Raw genomic sequence first — 19,084 nt, 5'->3', positions numbered from 1 at the left:
AAAGAGAGAAGGAAGGGTGTGAGAGAGGCATTGGGGGAGCTTGAGTGAGCGAGGGAAACAGAGACAGGCAGACACAGAAAGAAAAACCTGAATGAAACCTGAATGTAGGGAGATGTACAAGGTCAATGTTGGTGAAAAGTGCCCTTGGATAGAGAGACAGCGAAGGAATGCAAGAAGAGATGGAGGGATAAATAGAAGAAGAGATGGAGGACAGACAGAGGAGAGGGGAGTCTGTCCGTTTCCCTGTGACACATGATTAACTAACCTTGTCAAATCGTGTGTGTGTGTGTGTGTGTGTGTGTGTGTGTGTTTCTCTGAATGCAGCATTCACCTTGTCCTGCACCTATACCAAATCAAACTCACCCAACCTTAAGAGCTGCAGCTAACAACAAGTCTGATGTCCATTAGAGTCCGACCAAGGAAGATATATTGGATATATTGGCCAATACATATATATAAAAAATAATAATCCAGAAACAAGTTACAAAACAAATTTCAATAACAGTTATTTGTAGTTATCCCTATAATAATGATAATTTGTTTTATTGTCCCAGAACAGAGGAACATCAACATTTATTAAAGTTCTGATAAATAAAATGTATAAAAATACAAACTTAAGGTGTGAAACTTAAAGTCCTTTTGAACAAAAAAAGAAACTGTTTCCAACAGGGACGTTGTAGAGCGTCCTCTGGTGGACAGACTACGCACCAACACTCATAACATGTTTGACAGTCCGTTTTTATTTTTTTAAATATTGAACTTATCAGTCATTTTTTCATTATAAGTTATTCTTATCAAAATCGGCCATTATAAATGCTGATTCCAATAGATTGGGAAATGCCTAATATCGGCCGATAATATCGGCCTGCCGATATATCGGTCGGGCTCTAATGTCTGTTTAGTCCCTCACGGGAGAACATTTGCAAACACATTTTAGGCGCTGAAGGGAAAGCTGCATGTTGTTGTTCACGTCCTGGGAGTCTTTGTTCTGTTGATTTCGCGTCTGGTTTTTATTACAGCGGAGAGACACGCTGATGTTTTCTAAACATCCCGTTTTATCACTGGGAACGGTTTGTACCGGAGTGAACTCTCTTGCTTTGCAGCTGGAAACATTCGCACCTGGAAGTAGTGCAACCACAGTCTTGTCACTGAGTGGCTGTGTGGTTTGTGGTTTGCTTAATGGCACGTTAACAGTGGTGCTTGAAGATAAAGAGAGACTTAAGGTGGATTTATGTGTCTCTGTCCGGGTTTTACAGAGGCTCTGCCTCCTCAACAATGCAATGTCTAGTCATGGGGCAAGGTAGAGACCACATCCCCTCAGGGACTGTTAGTGGTCAACTTGTGCTGAAGGCATACCTTGATCATTTATCAAGCGGAAATATTAGGGGTGGGGGAAAAGAATTGGTTCACGTATGTATTGTTTTATGCAACAATTCTTTTTAAATATTTTGTTTCCCCTACAATCTTTTATTTTTTTCATTTCAATGATTCTTCTGAATATTTCTGTTAATGCAGGACCTCTGACTCCATCATGTCCGTTTCCAGCTAAACAGACTGAAAGCAAAAGATGCAGCAAGTCCATGTGATGTTCTTCTTTAACAATGAAATGAATGTCAGACTGACCGACTGACATGTAATGTGCATTCTTCTTAGAAAACAATTAGCTTTTAGAGAGGTTTCATGCTATATTGTCTCTAGAAGTGTAGAATTTTCAACTTTTGGTTTTGTTAAAGAAGGGAAAGAATATCCCAGTACTCAATCCTATCAAGTCACAATAAATGAAAATCACAATGCACATCCATTCTATGGCCATGTATCGTGAAATAACCGAATTGGGGCGGATTCAAATAAAACAATCACTGGGTAAATTTTCTCAAATGTTAGGATATTGGGCTTTTTTTCAGTTTTATATTATTGTAAATGAGATACTGTCAGGTTTTGTATTGTTGCTCTGATTTAAGAAGCAATTTGAAGATGTAACCTTTGGCTCGGGGAATGGTGGTCTGCAGTTTTCCACATTTAAGGCATCAAACAATTAACTGAAAAGTAATCCAAATGGTAAGTCTATATAGAAAAGAAGTCCTGTTACCCGTATGTGGTTTCATTATAAAGATTGTTGATAGTGAAGACAAGTTAAATAAAAATTCTCCTTTTTATTAATTTCAATTCAAACTCTTGAAATTTACTGAACAATACAACCTAACAGGGAACATTTATACACCCATCTAGCGTTGAGGTGGTTATCTGGACGATCAATGGGTTAAATCCTTGAACAAAAAAACCAATTCTCCTGCCCGACTCATCTCCAGCAGAACTGCAGGAATGATGGTCATAAGTGAAGCTGTTTAAAAATGATTTGCTTGTGGTAGTTTTTAAAATACTCACACTTAGTGTGTTCTCTTGTGTTTTTCAAATACACTTTATTTTCAAAAAATGTAAGAATGACGTAGCCTGACGTCGTCACACTCCGATTCTAGTCAGAATATGAGTCTGATTCGGCTCCATTGGGCTGTGGTTATGGGGCGTGTTGCAACCCAACCAGGAAGAAGAATTTGAATTTGGATGTTATCTACCTGGGCGGGTCTCAGTCTACCAGGGCGGGTCTCAGTCTACCTGGGCGGGTCTCAGTCTACCTGGGCGGGTCTCAGTCTACCTGGGCGGGTCTCAGTCTACCTGGGCGGTGGGCCCAAGTAAAGCCTATGTATGGGAAACACTGACAATGATTACAGTGTAATTTTGCAAAGATCTGTACCAAACAAAGATTTTCTTTCTGTAGTCTGTAGGATAGGATTTGTAGGTCGGGACATCTCTGCAGCGCCAATACTTTATTTGGTTTGACATATTTTGCCTTTAACAAATATATTGCATTCCCCCCCCTGTGATTTGAACAATCTCACTTGTCAGTATTGCAATTTTGATAAAGTTGGTCTTAATTGTGCAGCCATAGTGCAAACGATCAAGCATCTTTCTGCCTGGGCTCTTGTTTTCTGACATTACAACCAGCACCCCCACCTTCATGCTTCCCTCTGAATTGTGTTCCAGGCGAGACTTGGGCTTGTATTCTTTCTTCTTGTGCTTGTTATCTTTTGCTACCCGGTACTTCAGCTCATAGCGCTCCTATGCCATCGGCACCTCACGCTGAACAGTTTTATTGCTTCCATAAATTTTGCATGATTCACATCAGCATCCCCCCGTCTCCATCTCTCTCTATTCTCTTTCTCTCTCTCTCTCTATGTGCACTACTCCAGGTGCTCGCTCTAGCTGTCTAAGGACTTTCAGTCATACTGCTTGTTGTGATGCATAGAGACACAAGTCAAAGGTTGCTGTTGGGTCTTGAGGTTGTTTTGTTGGGTTTCATCATTTCTTCCAGCTTCAGCTCAGCTCACTGCTTGTTTCTCGTTGGGCCTAGACAGGACGTCTAGTGTTTGCTTGGTCTCTTATTGTTCCAGCAGGAAATACAAAGACCAAGATTAAAGATTTTAAGTTATCACTGGATGTGATAAATGTATTAAGAGAGCGAGAAGGAGGGAGAGAGGGGGAAGTGCTTGATATGAATTGTGGAGAATTTCTTTCTCTAGTTATGTTGCCCCAGTGTTGGTTATGGGCATGTAAATGTTACCTTATATAAGTATTGGTAGGTTTAACCTGTATTATTTCAAAATGTCTTGTCAACAATGACACAAACCCTTTACTTCAGCCTCATTTGTACAGCAGTCAATCATTTCAAACGTCAACTTTCTCCTTAGATAGATAGATATTTATTGATCCAAAAAAAGGGAAATTATGGTAAAGCAACAACACAGAATATAAATATGATACTAAATACTAGGATACAATATGCATACATACAATATACATGAAATAGTAATAATAGGAATAAAAAAAGAACAAAGATTTGAATATATACAGGATGGTAATACAAAATGTGCAACTGCTTAAATAGTATGCTACAATGTAAATAAACAAATTGTGCAGGTTGCACTTAGTGCAGTATTGTGGCATCTCAGAGTCTTATCTAGCACCCAGTGATGAAGTGTTAGAGTTTTATTGCCCGTGGTAAGAATGATTTCCATGGATGGGTTATCCACAATACATAACCGTTCAGTGACCTCCTCTCCACCACAGCTTCAAACGTGTCCTGTTTGCAGCCGATCACGGAGCCAGTCTTCCTGATCAGTTTGTTCAGTCTGTTTGTGTCGCTGGCTCTGATGCTGCTGCCCCAGCAGATGGCAGGGGGGGGGGAACAGAGCGCTGGCCAGAACAGACTGGTAGAACATCTCCAACATCCTGCTGCACACACTGAAGGATCCCAGCTTCCGCAGGAAATAGTGTGCTCATCCTCTTCTTGTAAACAGCAGTGCTGTTGATCTTCCAGTTCAGCCGGCTGTCGATGTGGACACCCATGTATCTATACTCCTCCACCATGTCCACGTCTCTTCCCAGGATGCAAAGGGGATGCAGAGCCGTTCCCTTCCTCCTGAAGTTGATCACCATCCCTCTGGTATTGTCCACGTTCAACAGCAGGTGATTCTTACCAGACCATTCCACAAAGTCATCCACCAGTGCCCTGTACTCCCCTTCCTGTCCATCCCTTATACAACCAACCACTGCAGAGTCATCAGAAAACTTCTGTAGGTGACATGACTCTGAGTTATACTGGAAGTCTGTGGTGTACAAGTTGAGCAGAAAAGGAGACAGCACAGTCCCATGTGGGGCCCCGGTACCACTCACCACCACATCAGACAGAACACGGTCCAGATGGACAAATTGTGGTCTGTCTGTCAGGTAGTTAGTGATCCAGGAGACTGTGGATGCACCGACACCCTCCACCTGCAGCTTCTCACCAATTAGCAGTGGCTGGATGGTGTTGAATGCACTGGAGAAATAAAAAAATTTGATTCTCACAGTGCCACCGCCACCATCCAGGTGCAAATGAGCTCGCTGCAGCAGATAGATCACAGCGTCGTCCACTCTCAGACGAGGCTTGTAGGCAAACTGTAGAGGGTCCAATGAAGATCCACCCTCACTAAAATGGCAGAGTTGGTCATTTGATCAAACACTTCCCGTATTTATGTTTTTCTGCCAAGCAGCCTCTTGTGGACAAGTGACCGAAGACTGTCCTCTAACACTGTTTTCTTTCTGCATAACCGATGCAAGGAATGTGAGGTTGGTCATTGTGCTGTCCCACCACAACCCTGTCTCCAAGAAATGATGTGCTGCCGGATGTGTCTCATTTTCGGCCGGATTTCGGTTAACGTCCTCCTTCTTTGTTTTGTCATTTTAACCTCCGGTGGATTTTGGAGGACTATGGTTACCTGGTCCTCAGATCTCTGCAGGGTAAATCCAGACAGCTAGCTAGACTATCTTTCCAGTCTGAGGACTATGGTTACCTGGTCCTCAGATCTCTGCAGGGTAAATCCAGACAGCTAGCTAGACTATCTGTCCAGTCTGAGGACTTTGGTTACCTGGCCCTTAGATCTCTGCAGGGTAAATCCAGACAGCTAGCTAGACTATCTGAGGTTTCTTTTGAACGTACACATATGCCTGCACAATTTATACAAATTTAATCAAGATCACGATTTTGGCTTCCCACTATCAAATTTGCAGGATTGAGCAATATTTTAAATGTGTCATTCTGTTCATAGAAGGGTCCTGTTTTGGTTTTTCTTTCATGTGTTGCATGACCCATTTCTTCTGTAAAGCCGCGCCTGTGTTTGGATCTCTCCTCTTTCTCTCCGTGCAGTCCCATCCCCATTAACTCACACCTGGCTCCCAGCAATACGGAGAGACACAGTGGCAACAGCGCCAGTCCACACTTCTGACATTCATTTTTTTGTTTTTGTTACTACTGTAGCTAAGGTTAACGTTAGCTGCTGTGTAACGTGGTATTAGTGTTTCTAGCGTGACATACAGCAATGTTTCTGTTGCCTCTAACGTCTGTTTTGGAGCATCAGAGAGCAACACAGACATGTAAGTGGCACCGTAATGAGGTACCAAAATCCCCGTTGATATTTTGTCTGATAGATAACATACCACTTCAACATAGGAGGAATGTAGCACAATATGGATGTGAAAGCAGTTATAATTAGCCTATATGACAAAAAATTATTTTGGTTAAAATCAACAAATCGTGATAATTAAGATTTAAATACTGATCAAACACAATCGTGATTATCATATTGGCTATAATTTTGTAGCCCTACGTACATATGTTCCACCAAAACATGTTCCTTCCCGAGGCTATTTAGCAGGGCAGCCATGGCTCTGTACGGCACTTAGAACCGCCCAAGCCGAATATGATTGGTTGCAAGAAATGCCAATAAACCAGAGCACGTTTTTCTGCCATCCTTGAATGCTGTTTGGACATCTGGCGCTGCAGCAGAATTTCTGGCAATGCAACAACATCACAAGCCCCGCTCTTGAAACAAGTATCATTATTTATGAACTATCACAAGAGGTCGCCTGTCAGGAACACATTTGAATGAACAACCAATGCTGTGTTTTTTTTTGGTGGGGTTGGTCTTTTATGTCCCAACCAATGTTGTTTTCCCTCCCACCTCCTCCTGTCTCTGTCCCTACTTTTGAGATTTTGATGTATATTGTCTATGCAGGGTGCAACTGTGGGTGTTCTTTGTCGATCTGTGTTCAGTGCAGGAGCTATAGAGATGTTGAGTGCTGTCTCTGTAAGAAGCTGGCAGCCCAGCTGCAACAACCAGAGACTAGGACAGACAGGACAGTAGGGTAGCGCGTGTGCGTGTGCGTGTGCGTGTGCGTGTGCGTGTGTGTGTGTGTGTGTGTGTGTGTGTGTGTGTGTGTGTGTGTGTGTGTGTGTGTGTGTTTGATGGATCAGACATAGCCAGCTGTTGTTGAGCTTTAGATGCAGGAGCAGACAGGGATGCTGCCTGCAGAGTCGCTCCATTCAGTCTTCTCTGTGGAGAAGCTGCCAAATCCGCACTCGTGTGTGGGTTTATAAATGTATGTGTATTTGTGCTTTCAAACGTGTGTGGGTTTATGTACCTGTGGCGCCACTAGCCAGCCTTCTTGGCAGTATCCAGTCATCTTCCCTTTTGTGGCTATATTCATGGCGTCTTCCTGGTCGACATATGGGCGTATAGAAAAACCAAAAGACACACACACAAGACCTACACACAGAACCTCACACGTACTAACGGTTATATTAATATGATTTTGAACAGCTTTTGCATTCTTTTTGATCTCCAGTCAACTGCGGCTGTGAATCACGTCTTTTCTCGTATAAACTGCTTCTTTTGAGACTTTGTGCTTTCATTTATTGCTTTCAGCTCACCAGCATTCAATTAATATCACTATGCTATCATTTCAAACAAGCAGTAGGGTTAGTGGACTTTCACACCTGCCTTGCTTAGTTTGGTTGAATCACACTAGCAGGGCATGCAGGTAAATTTTGCTATTGGCGGGTAACACTGTCAGTCTACCTGTATCATTGGCAGGTAGCCAGTTGAGAGATTCAGACGCATAACTATCGGTGAGCAGGGTACGCAGTTGCTTACGGGCCCAGACCAATCATTGGCCTGTATCACTGAAAGATGTTGATTGAAAACCTGTGTCACGACAATCCTGGCAGTCCCAGGTGCTGCCATTGACCAAGCAGGAGTGAGAACAGGTCAAATTCATTTCCTTGTTTCTGATATGACGACGAGATGTGTGTGACTCCATTATCTCACATTTAACAACAAAACGTACAGCGAAAGACGTCCTGCCAACCTGTATGGCAGGTGGGACTGTAAACGCTGTAACGTTTTTCCACTATAAAGTCGTTCTTTATCAAACTGAATGTGTGTCCCAGCCTAGGAGAGGACATGATGCCTTTATGCTGGATTATCATCACGGCCCCTCTTCTACAGTGAGTGATGACGGTGCAATGTCCAGGAGTAGGTTATCATGATCAGGACAGGATAGGGTCATAGAGACTCAGCAATTCATGTTTTTCACTTTAATGCGGCTAAAAAGTGGCTGGTGCGGATCATTGGGCGGGTGTAAATGCAGCTGTCTCACTCAGATGCACATAAACAGTGGAACAAACAAGTGTACCAAGGCCTACTTGATGAGGTGGTCTCTGTAGCGGTTCATTTGTGGTGAGAATGTGTTCTGACCGGTATGTGTACTCCGCAAGTGTGAGGTAAATGGCTCCTGTAGTCAGATCTGCTTTCAATCTGTGATGAGGCAGAACATGCGGTGCAGCTTAGTGTTTCTCTCACAGAAACAGACTGCAATCAAGCCCGTCTTCCATCACTCGCATTTCAAACCGGTCAAACCAGTTGCCGCTAAAGAGAAAGACACCGGTAGAGCAAAACAAAGTCTCAGGGACGACGTCTCATTATTTACAAAAAATGAGTTGGTTTTGACCATGGAGACAAGAAGTATGCACTTGTTCTCCACAACTAGCAGAGATGGAAAGTAACAAAGTATTTATTTTTTTGCTGACTATTTACTTTTACTCCTTACATTTGAACAAATTAATATCGGTACTTTCTACTCCCTACATTTTACAACATTGGCTTCTTACTTTAATTTCTAATTATTTCAGTGGATGGGCCATAAACAGGCCTAAGCTGATTGACTGGGAGAAAAGTTGGACGGTTAACTGATCAGATTCTGCTGAAGGAAGGAAACTATATTTGAGGGCTCTTTGATTCATTAAGACCGCAAAATCATTTTTGTCTTTGTATGCGAATATATGTATAAGATATGCATGGTTGTGTTCCCACATATTTTACAGATTTTCCTTCCTCTCTCCTTTTCATGTTTGCCCCCTTTGCCCTCGACCATTTGCCACTATCCCTTCATTAAACACAGCCCCGTCGTCTTTTATCTAACCAAACTGCCCCGTTTGTGAAACTGGACAAAGAAAAAGCAGGAGTCAGCACTAGGTGGAAGGTGACATTGATGATGAAGATGATGAAAAAATATTCATTGAGATGAGCATATGAATGATCATAATCTGGAGCGTAAAGTAGGGTCGGTCCGTGGCACAGGGAAGAAAAGGAATTTAAAAAAATGTGACATTTCGAAAGCATTATGGGAAATAAATGTTGACTGTGAATGTAATTTTGATTCATAACAACACCAATTAACCATCCTCCAATCATTCCCACTCCAAGATTTTATTTGGCAGAATAGTAGCATCTTAAAGTGTTTTACCTTTAAGGGAAAGTTTGGACACACTATCACAAACAAACCAACCGATCGAGACAGTGTTGTGTGACAGTGTGAGGTAAGATGACTGTTTTTAAAGGGCTGTCTGACAGCAAAGTAAAGCACTGCCCCCCCCTCCACAGCAGGACATTGCGCAGCTGGGATCGTGCCGACAACCATCTGCTGTAGCTGACTGGCAAGTACGTTATACAACCCCACATCATTAGTTCCAAAAAAAGTTGGAAAAGCAGAGTATAGGCCGCACAACTAGATAAGTATGCCTTACATCATGTAGAAAACAAGGGATAGAAGCCGTCACTTGTTAATTAGCTGCTAACTTTATGTGTCAGAGCTAAGTCCGTCTAAATAAGCCACTATGATACACAATAAGACTAATATTAGAAAATACAGATAATGTCACCATTAACATATTTCACTTTATTGATGCTTTTTATATACAAAAATTTGTCATGAACATTAAACATTGTCAGTACAGTGGCCTGCACAAGCAGGCCCAGACTGGCCTAGCCAGCTGATTGGGTCGAAGAGTCACACTAATGTTAACCCTCAGAGACACGCAGGACTGCAGGTGGTTCCGGTCGACATTACTGTCCTTCAGAGGCTGTAGCAGGCTCTACGATGACGGTATTTATATCCTACAAAACTAAACCCAAAACCTAAGAAACTACTGAGTTTGTTACCCAACCTAATAGGTACCCTCAAGTCTCCTCTTCACAGACGTGGTCACTTTATGCCAATCACATGCAGTCTGGAACATAAACCATGCTGTTTCTCTCTTGTAGTATACATGTGTTATTTTCACCTCTTCCAAAGTGGTATAGGTATCGGTGTAGTGGTGTAATATTTACTGAATACTGGTGTCTCCAAGCGCTTTAAGACTGACGTCCCCAATTTTACTAAAAGATAATTTTTTTGGCAACTGAATGGCGGGAGCGGGAGCTTACACCATTCAGTTTTTCTTTTCTTTCTTTCAATTTCAAATAGTTTGGATGGAGACATTCCTAAAGAGCAGAAGAGAAATGGTAAAGCACAAATGGCTTCTTTTTATTCATGATGTGAACTTTTCACTTTCATTCAGAACAGAGGAGGTTATAAGCTATCTTGAGCTTTATAACTACACGCGCCTCAGGAACAAGACGGAGCCCAGGACTATTCTCCCATGTTTCCTAACTCATCTCAGCTCTACTTGTCTCTGTCTGACACACTCATTCACTCACACACACACACACACACACACACACACACCAGTTCCCACCCACACACACACCCGGACAATGGGGATCTTTGTATTGTGTGTACATGTAGAGGCAGTGGGGTGAGAAATTGTACTCTCTTCAGGGGCCTTGCACCAGTCGTGGGAAATATGATTTATATCAAATCAGCCTTTTTTTGCTAAGAGATCAGGTTTCTTTATGCCGCTGCTTATTTCTGTGTTGTCAGCAAGTGGTGCTACGTGATGTGCTTTCTTCTCCGTCCGATCATTTACTTTCTCTCTTGTTTTTGAATCCCGTGCTTCTCCCACCTACACCCCCGGTTAGTCTCTCACACTGAGTTGAGTTCACCTCTGGGCACTTGAATGTGATTGTATCTGCAGACTGGTTGCAAGAGTCAAGAGTCTGTTTTACAATAAGGATCTCCATGTTTAGTGAGAGAGCCTGACTGACTGAATGGATTTATTGTATGTTGAAAGCCAGTAATGTGGGATTCTTGAGAGAGCTATATCTATATTAGTGTGTACTGTGGAGGTAGAATAAGTTTCCCCCACAGTGTTTGTGACACGTCAGTTTCATGGTCTTTAAGGAAGTGTAAATGTGCTTCTTAGCCATCTTACTCAGTCAGATAAGATGAGTTTAACTTCTGGATGTTAGAGCTGTGAGTCCTCTTCTATAATACCATTCAAATTTCATGATTTTTCTTTTTTTTACCTATTCAAGTAATATTTGAATATTTAAAGTGTCCCTTTTAAGCTCATTTTCAGGTTCATAATTGTATTTTGAGGTTGTACCAGAATAGGTTTACATGGTTTCATTTTCAACACCATATTTGTGGTGCAGTACAACACAAATACGGTACCGATCCTGTTTTAGCTCTAGAGTGAGACATATCTCTTCTATACTATCTTTGTTGGAAGTCGCAGATGTGCAGTATAGGGCTGTCCCCTCTTAGTCGATTAGTCGACTAATCAGTGGTTTTGTTATTAGTTGACTAAGATTTTTTTATGCTTATTAAGTGATTCATTTCACTAAACTATGACATAATGCCATTTATCACAATGAAATATTTGAATCGTTTGACAGCAGTATATATATATTTTTTTATTTTACCTTTATTTAACCAGAAAGAAAAACTCTTTGTTATTAAAAATCTCTTTTCCAAGAGTGTCCTGGCCAAGATAAGCAGCAGCACAAACAACAAGGTTGCAGACATATAACAAATAACATATATCATGAACATAAAACATAAAACACTTTATGCTGTTAATAAATAGTGAGTAACAAGGTCATAAAATATCTAAGTTTCAACAATGGTGAATAACAACAAGGATCGTCAGAATAATCAGTCATAACATCTACAGCCAATGTGTTTAGCCTCCATGTCATTTAAAAGTACTTTCAAAGCATCTCCTGAAGATTCAGGACCATTTGCAGCTGATTCCAAGCATAGGGGGCCGCGTACTTAAACGCCCCTTTTCCTAATTCAGTCCGGACTTGAGGGACAGATAACAGTAATGAGTCATCAGAACGAAGACAATATCTTCCTGTACCTTTCTTTATGATGTAGGTTTGAAGGTATGGGGGAAGCAGACCAAGCATAGCCTTATAAATTAGAGTGTACCAATGATTAAGTCTACGGGTGAACAATGCAGGCCAACCAACCCCATCATTCATATATATATATATATATATATATATATATATATATATATATATATATATATATACACACACACACACACACACACACACACACGTTGTCCTCAGTAAACCAGTTTGTGTTATTGTGCATCTATTTAGCAGAGTGCCTGCAGTGTGAGCCGTCACGCAGGCTTCCAGTCATGTATCTGTCGTGCACAACTGTCCCAGCAGCCTCAGTAGGTTCACTTTGAATACCGTACACTTGGAAGAATGACAGCACACTGACGGCTCGGATGAGACTCCTCTCGGTGGACTCCATGTTGTAACATCCTGAAACAGCCTGAAGGCCTAGTTTACAGATTGATCAGCAGCCTCTGCACAGAATATCACAGAGGAGAAAGAAAACAGTGTGTTTCTGTGAACAAAGCGGTTTTATCAGTGAACATCACCAAGTTTACACCCCCATACTAAAGTTGATTAAAAAGAGGAATAAAAAGCCTCTTTTGGAAATTGATCTTAATGCCTTAGTTCAAAAAGATTAGGAAATCCAACCTTTTGAGGACACCAATTTTCTTTGTGACTGAATAATGTATTGTAAATAGATAAATGTTCTTCCTTAACATACAGGGGCCATAAGTTTACGAGAGGCAGTCAGATTTATTTTTAAAGGCCAGTTATTTCATTATTTTCTTAATTCGTTATTTAAAAAAAGAAGATACATTTCTAAAAGATGATTTTATTCCTCTTTCTAATCTACTTTAGCATGGGTGTGTCGACTTAAGCAAGCAACTGTAGATAACCGTTGAATACAAGTTTAATAACCAAGTGTTTACGTTTCCATATTATCATTTCAAATAGTTTCAAGCAGTTATTCACTGGGGCCGACGCCCTGCATCTTAAGAAAACACATTGCAAATAGACAAAAAGCAAACATATTAAGAAAATAACTTCATTAATTTGACAACACATTCAGCAAACGTGCTGCAAATACACACAACCAAATCCAAATATGCAAATATAGAAACTATGCAAAAAGAAAAGCAGATGCAACAAAAAACCCGCTGTATCCAGGTTAGACAAAGAAACCGCCATCACGGAAAAAGATTAATAATCACACAATAGCTCTATGTGCTAGTTGTGACGGGCCTAATTGTGGTATTCAGTAAGTTGGTTCTTCGAAAGTAAAACGGTAAAAATGACTGGCAGCTTTTTAAGCCACATTTCTTCATATCTGGCTTATTCTTTTTTTCTCAGTCTGAGTTGGCTTTTTCACAAGTGCCATTGGCAAAATCTGTGTGAGTTCATAAATGCTATATCATTTCTGCCATGTGCGTCCTTTGTATGCCTTTGTTGACTGCCTGCTGAATCTAAATAGTTTGAACAGCAGGGTGACCCGAGTCTGCTCCTGTGATTTCTCTGTTATCTTAAGTCTAAAAGCCTTTTTTTTATATATATAAAAAAAGGCTCTTTCATCTCCCATATCTGTACAGTTCAGTGGGCATCTCTGGAAAGGTTTTCTTTCTCTGTGATTGGTCAATGATATTTCAAGTAATAGATTGAAGTTGAATTTTGTTAGGGTTTCTGCCTCTGCTATATTTTCAATTTGAAGAACGTCAATTTGACTTTCAGCCCGCTGACTTTGTGTGTGTATGTATGTATGTGTAATGAAATGTTATGTGTATTGTCAAGAAAAGATTGTTGGACCCCAGGAAGAATAGCTTTTAGTGTATGCTGAAGCTAATGGGGATCCAAATAAAACAAACAAACAAACAAACAAACATTTAAATGCTCCTCTGTGCTGCCTTGTTTTTCTGCCACTCATTGTGTTCTGTGTGTGTGTGTGTGTGTGTGCGCGCATGTGTGTGTTCAAAAATCTAAATATTTCAAGCTTGGTTTAGGTCTCCTGTTTAGTTTTTTTTTCGTGTAAGTGACCCGATCAGGCCCTCCTCCCAGGCAGAGGGAGGAGTGGGGATAGGAGAGGTTGTTTTCCTCTCATTATCCGCCGGTGCCTTGGCTTTACCTTGACCCGAGCACACAACAGTTTTATTATAGGCCCTGTCTCCGTGCCAATTGGGAAGAATAAGAACAAGCACAAAGTCAATTCAGCTGGAGAGGGACACGGGCAAGAGTGGCCTTGTGTGGACGTGAACACACACGCATGCACACCATAACACAAGGGTATAGCGACCGTTGTTGTTTGTCTCTGCCATTAGTCACCCCATGCAGAAGTGATTTAGTGTCTAAATTACATGCTCGGCTCCATGTGAATCATCTGGCTACATCATGCTCTGCCTTTGCATAACAAAACGATTAAAAGATTAGACTCGCCAAAGGAAAAGGCTCCCATCTTGGTGGCTCTAATCAAAAGCGGGCAACCTACGGTAAATAGCTTCCCAAAGAGACATTTCCCCATCCAGAAGGTTACCTCACGCAGTTCAAACTGTCCCAGAAGTTAACCAGAGGGGGCAGCTAATTACTGCATTATTATGGAACCCACGTAACTTATAGGCATGTCCCGCACCACCAAGCAGCCCGATTGGTTGGGGTTCGGTCTTGCCTGAGAACAAGGAAACAAAAGAAAACATTTTAATCAACATCATCAACTTGAAAGGTATTAGTGCTGAGTGGGAATGACTCAGAGCCACAAGATGCTTTGGTGTTTCTCGGAAAATGAATAATTTGTCCTGTTCTATCTTTCTTACTCCCCCTACCTTTGTCTCCTGATTACACTTCCCCCTCTCTATATGTCTCTCTCTCTCTCCAACTCTGCGTCTTTTTCTGTACCTTCCTTCTCTCCTCCACCCTCCTCCACTCCCTCATGTATCTTTCCCTTGCCTCCTCCCACTCTCTTTGGCTGCATACTTTTCCTCAGATGGATTATTGGTAACCACAATGATGAAGGATTATTGTGTGTACAAAGTGAATGCAGGTTTAAGTGCTGGATGCTGAGCAGTGCCACTGCAGAACATTAGAGTTTACTCCGGGGCACCACGAGTTCTCCCTGAGAAAATCTTGGGTTCAGAAAATGTCATCATGTCTCCACGCCACAGATTATACTGAAAATATCTGAGATTAAATCCTAACACATTTGTCTTTTTTCTCTTTTCAACCCATTGTGTTTTCCTTGCAGCCTGCAAGTGTAACAGCCATGCCAACGTGTGCCACGTCAACACAGGGAAGTGCTTCTGTACCACTAAGGGCATCAAGGGAGACCAGTGTCAGCTGTGAGTATGCCGTCATACACTGGAACTGCAGTAGGATTAAATGCCCATACTAATCCCATTTTGCTGCCTCTTTCATTGGTAGGTAACCCACTTAAATGATACAAAAGATATATAGAGATTTTATTTAAAAGTTAATGTCTCCAGACATGTACTAATCCGAAAACAGTGACTGAAAGAGGATGGGATAATGGACAACAATGTTTTATATATAATCTTATAAGACATACATACAATATGCAGGCATAACACATAAAGGCTGTAGATCTACTTTATCACGTTACATGTGACCACCTCATGTTTCATGTTCTAAGAAGCCGATTCTCCACCTTTAAACATGACTCAGCCCGTTGACGATCACTGTGAGAGAAGGTGACTCAGCATCTTTAAGGCTTGAGCATGGAAATCACTACAAAATAAAAACCCCAGTAGACAACATGTTTCATTACAACTTGTATGTGACAAACTAAGTACAGTATATGTGCAAATAGGACAAACTCAGATTAATATGTATTTTTTTAAATCACGCATGGAAATGTACATAAACAATTGTTGCATTGAGATGCATCAATAATCAGTTTAGAATCTAATGATTGGCCTCTGAATCGATATAGAATCATGAGGTGCCCAGCGCTTCCCAGAGTTTATGGAAATAGATTTGACTCATTCTTATTAATGGTTGTCGGTAAGATAGAAAGAACAATGATAAACACGTACGTGGGTGGGTGTGTGTGTGTGTGTGTTTCTGACTGGGCCAGACTATCCTAAATGGCGGACCAACACAGCACAGACAGACTGAAAATTGTTGCATCGATAAATCTAGCAGGCTAAAAAGCAGAGACGTGTGTGTGCGTGTGTATGTGTGTGTGTCCATGATAAGACAACTAAAGCAGTCACACGCATTTGGTATCTTCATTTGAAATGATAGTATGTTTTATTGATGTGTGTGTTGTAGACGTTTCATAAACTTGGGCTTGTATTTGCTTCCATTATGTGGTAAGTGTTTACTGGGTTGCAGCTGGGTCTTAAGAGTATTAGTCTTAAATGTAATCTAAAAAGTATCCTTAAAGATGAACTGAACTGGAATTTGAATAATGGTGATATAACAGATGTATTTTATTTCTTGTCACTGGTACAATTATTAAAATGGGTGAATTTGTTAAAAGGGATAAAATGGCAAGTTGAAAGTGTTGTTTTTGTTACATGGGTGCCGCCATGTTGGAATTCCACAATCCACTACGTCACTGGCATGGTAAGCTACTCCGTGGCTAACTAGCACTAGCAGCGCAGCCATAGGAACACCAGACAAAGAGTTGGAGGCTAGCGGACATATGGCTGGGGAAACAAGAAGAAATAAGTCTGGGGGGGTCATACTGTATTGCCCCTGGCTGCAGTAAGGAACTGTACAGGGATAGGGCAGCTGGGGTTACGACACATTTCCACAGACTGCCTTTGACAAGGAAAAAAACAGTCCTCAACTCAATGCTAGCAGCTAGCTGCCTTAAAACGGGCTAGCCCTCCGACAGCGCCTGGATTTTGAGTCTGTAGCATTGTTTAGCGACAGACGATTTGGAAAGCTGTGCTTTTGATACAACAGCGTCACTGTTGAGGTTAAGTCCAACAGACTGAAACCTGAGGCCTGCAGTCTCCAGTGCAGGGCAGACCGATAGACCACCGGTAAGTAACACCCCCGATGCTTCCTGCAGCAGAGACAGGGCGCTGAAACGTGTATATTATGTGCTGCAGCCGATGCCTGTATACCTTCGGAGGGCCTACCATGCCAGTGACGTCATCGATATTATCAGCATTCTAATACTAACAAACACAATTTTTGTGTTGCTTAAAAAAAGCTATGATTTTTTTTTTTTTTTTTTAGTGTAATTTATTTGTAATTATCATAACCAACAAGTTATCAAAAGTTAGTTTTTCAGTTCAGTTCATCTTTAAGTTCCTTAAAAATATTACATTTTATATGCAAAGTATTAAATTACAAAGGTTATACATTTTTTTCTTCCTTCCTTAGGATTTAATAAATGCCTCAGCTTCCTAAATAAAAAGTTTGTTCGTGTAACATTTACATTTATTTTGTAGTTTTAGTTTCATCGCATAAAAGCTCTAAATGGGGCAAATATTTAATTCATTTTATGTTTTTACACTTAGAAAAAATGTTTTTAGTAAATTCAGGTAACGTTACTTGGTAACTGGTAGACTGAGTAAACCCCGCCCATTCTGTCAATCACTAACTGGCTCATCTACCTGGCGCGCTATTGGTTTAACCGACAGAGAAGAGACCAAGCAGCTTCTTGGATACGTTCAGCGAAGCGCAGCAACCCGTAGATACCGCTGCCGCTGCTACGTCACCAGGGTCGTTGGTCTCATTTGTTGAAGGACTTTCCTGTTGTGTTGCGTCATGTGAACTATGGCCGTTGGGAAAGAGAAAATACAGAGCAGACTCCCCAGAACCAACGCTCAGTCTAAACTCTACTGAGCTTGGCTTGGTCTGGTGATAGCCAGACTTGGTAAATAATTATTTTCTGAGGTTTAAAATCCACACAGAGATTTCATTTTATTGCCGTGAAGTTACCATTAAAGTTCATCCTAGGTGGTATTAAAAAAGGTCTCAAAAATCTACTAAATTTAACTTGGAGAGGCCTGGCGGTACTCTGGTTTATTAAGAGTCAGACACTCTATGGTTCAGTGGAGACGGCAGTGTTGATGTTGGTATTCTCTGTTTGATCAGATTCTGTCATTTACAGAACAGTCAAACATTGGGGGAAATGCTGAACAAATGTCGCTGTCATTGAATTTTGAAGGTGGGGGTGTAGTGTGGATGTAGTGTAGCCTGCTTAATCTGGAAAGATACAGATGTTTTAATACAGAGGTCTTTCCCTTAGGATGCATGTTGAGACTAATACAGAGTGACATCTTTTCAAACCATACAACCAATTTATCACAATAACATCTTAAATAAAACCTGCGACCTATTATGTTCATTTTCTAAACCTTAACTTTTGACTTTCGCCTCTTACGGCCTTACGCTTACCTCAGCACAACCTTTGAGTGATCCCAAGTCTCCTCACATCCGCCTGACCTTACACTAAATGACTCTCCACATGTTACCTGTCAACTCTGATCAGTGTATTACCTTGGTATTCCTCTAAGACATCGTTGAACCAATACTGCCTAAAACGCTGTTATCAGTATCAGGAAGTACTGGAGTTTATGCACCGATCAGATACCACGTACTAAAGCCCTAAAGAAAATCTACGGTAAAGTAGTTTATTTCTGTTCTTTTCCCGTTATAAGTGACTGACAAACTGGATAATTCTGTTAAGTTCTGGGGCATTCATTGATTGGGAGTTTAACCCGAGCCAGACCGACAACAAATCATATCACATCCATACAGGGAGAGTAGTATACAGCCGTTAAAACATAATAAAATATATTATCGACACACTGGTATCGGATCAGTACTCTGTATCTGCTGATACACAAGTTCAGGTATAAGTATTGTTATTGGGATGGAAAAATGGTATAAGATTTACTCTAGTAATGACTATTAAATATTTCTGTGATCGATGGGAAAAAAACTGAAATGGTGTTGCAGCTGTTACCATAACACACTATTGTGATTAAAAAGGTTGTCAGATGGCAGGATCTGTGATGAGCTGGGGTAAAATAACAACTCCTCCTCAACAGAAAACAGATAGCATGAACACACGTCAGACTCCACACAGGCTGTGTATTTGTGTGTGTTCACTTGTTCCATCTCTAAGCCACTGCAGTCGCTTTCACCTTTTGATTTGCTCTGAC

At 41.1% G+C, this 19,084-nt stretch overlaps 1 protein-coding gene across 3 annotated transcripts in view; it reads left to right on the top strand.

Moving 5' to 3' along the window:
- Window positions 1-19,084, top strand: part of atrnl1a (attractin-like 1a) — a 250,037-nt gene that overhangs the window by 96,170 nt on the left and 134,783 nt on the right. For all 3 annotated transcript variants that reach the window (XM_034898108.1, XM_034898107.1, XM_034898109.1), the window contains one exon: window positions 15,181-15,274. In XM_034898108.1, the coding sequence (XP_034753999.1) occupies window positions 15,181-15,274 (94 nt within the window). The remainder of the gene's footprint in view (window positions 1-15,180; window positions 15,275-19,084) is intronic.

Source organism: Etheostoma cragini, chromosome 17 (assembly GCF_013103735.1).
Source record: "Etheostoma cragini isolate CJK2018 chromosome 17, CSU_Ecrag_1.0, whole genome shotgun sequence".
Classification (NCBI taxonomy): Eukaryota; Metazoa; Chordata; class Actinopteri; order Perciformes; family Percidae; genus Etheostoma; species Etheostoma cragini.
The sequence above is the reverse complement of the archived record's forward strand: the minus strand, read 5'-3'. Positions and strand labels throughout refer to the sequence as shown.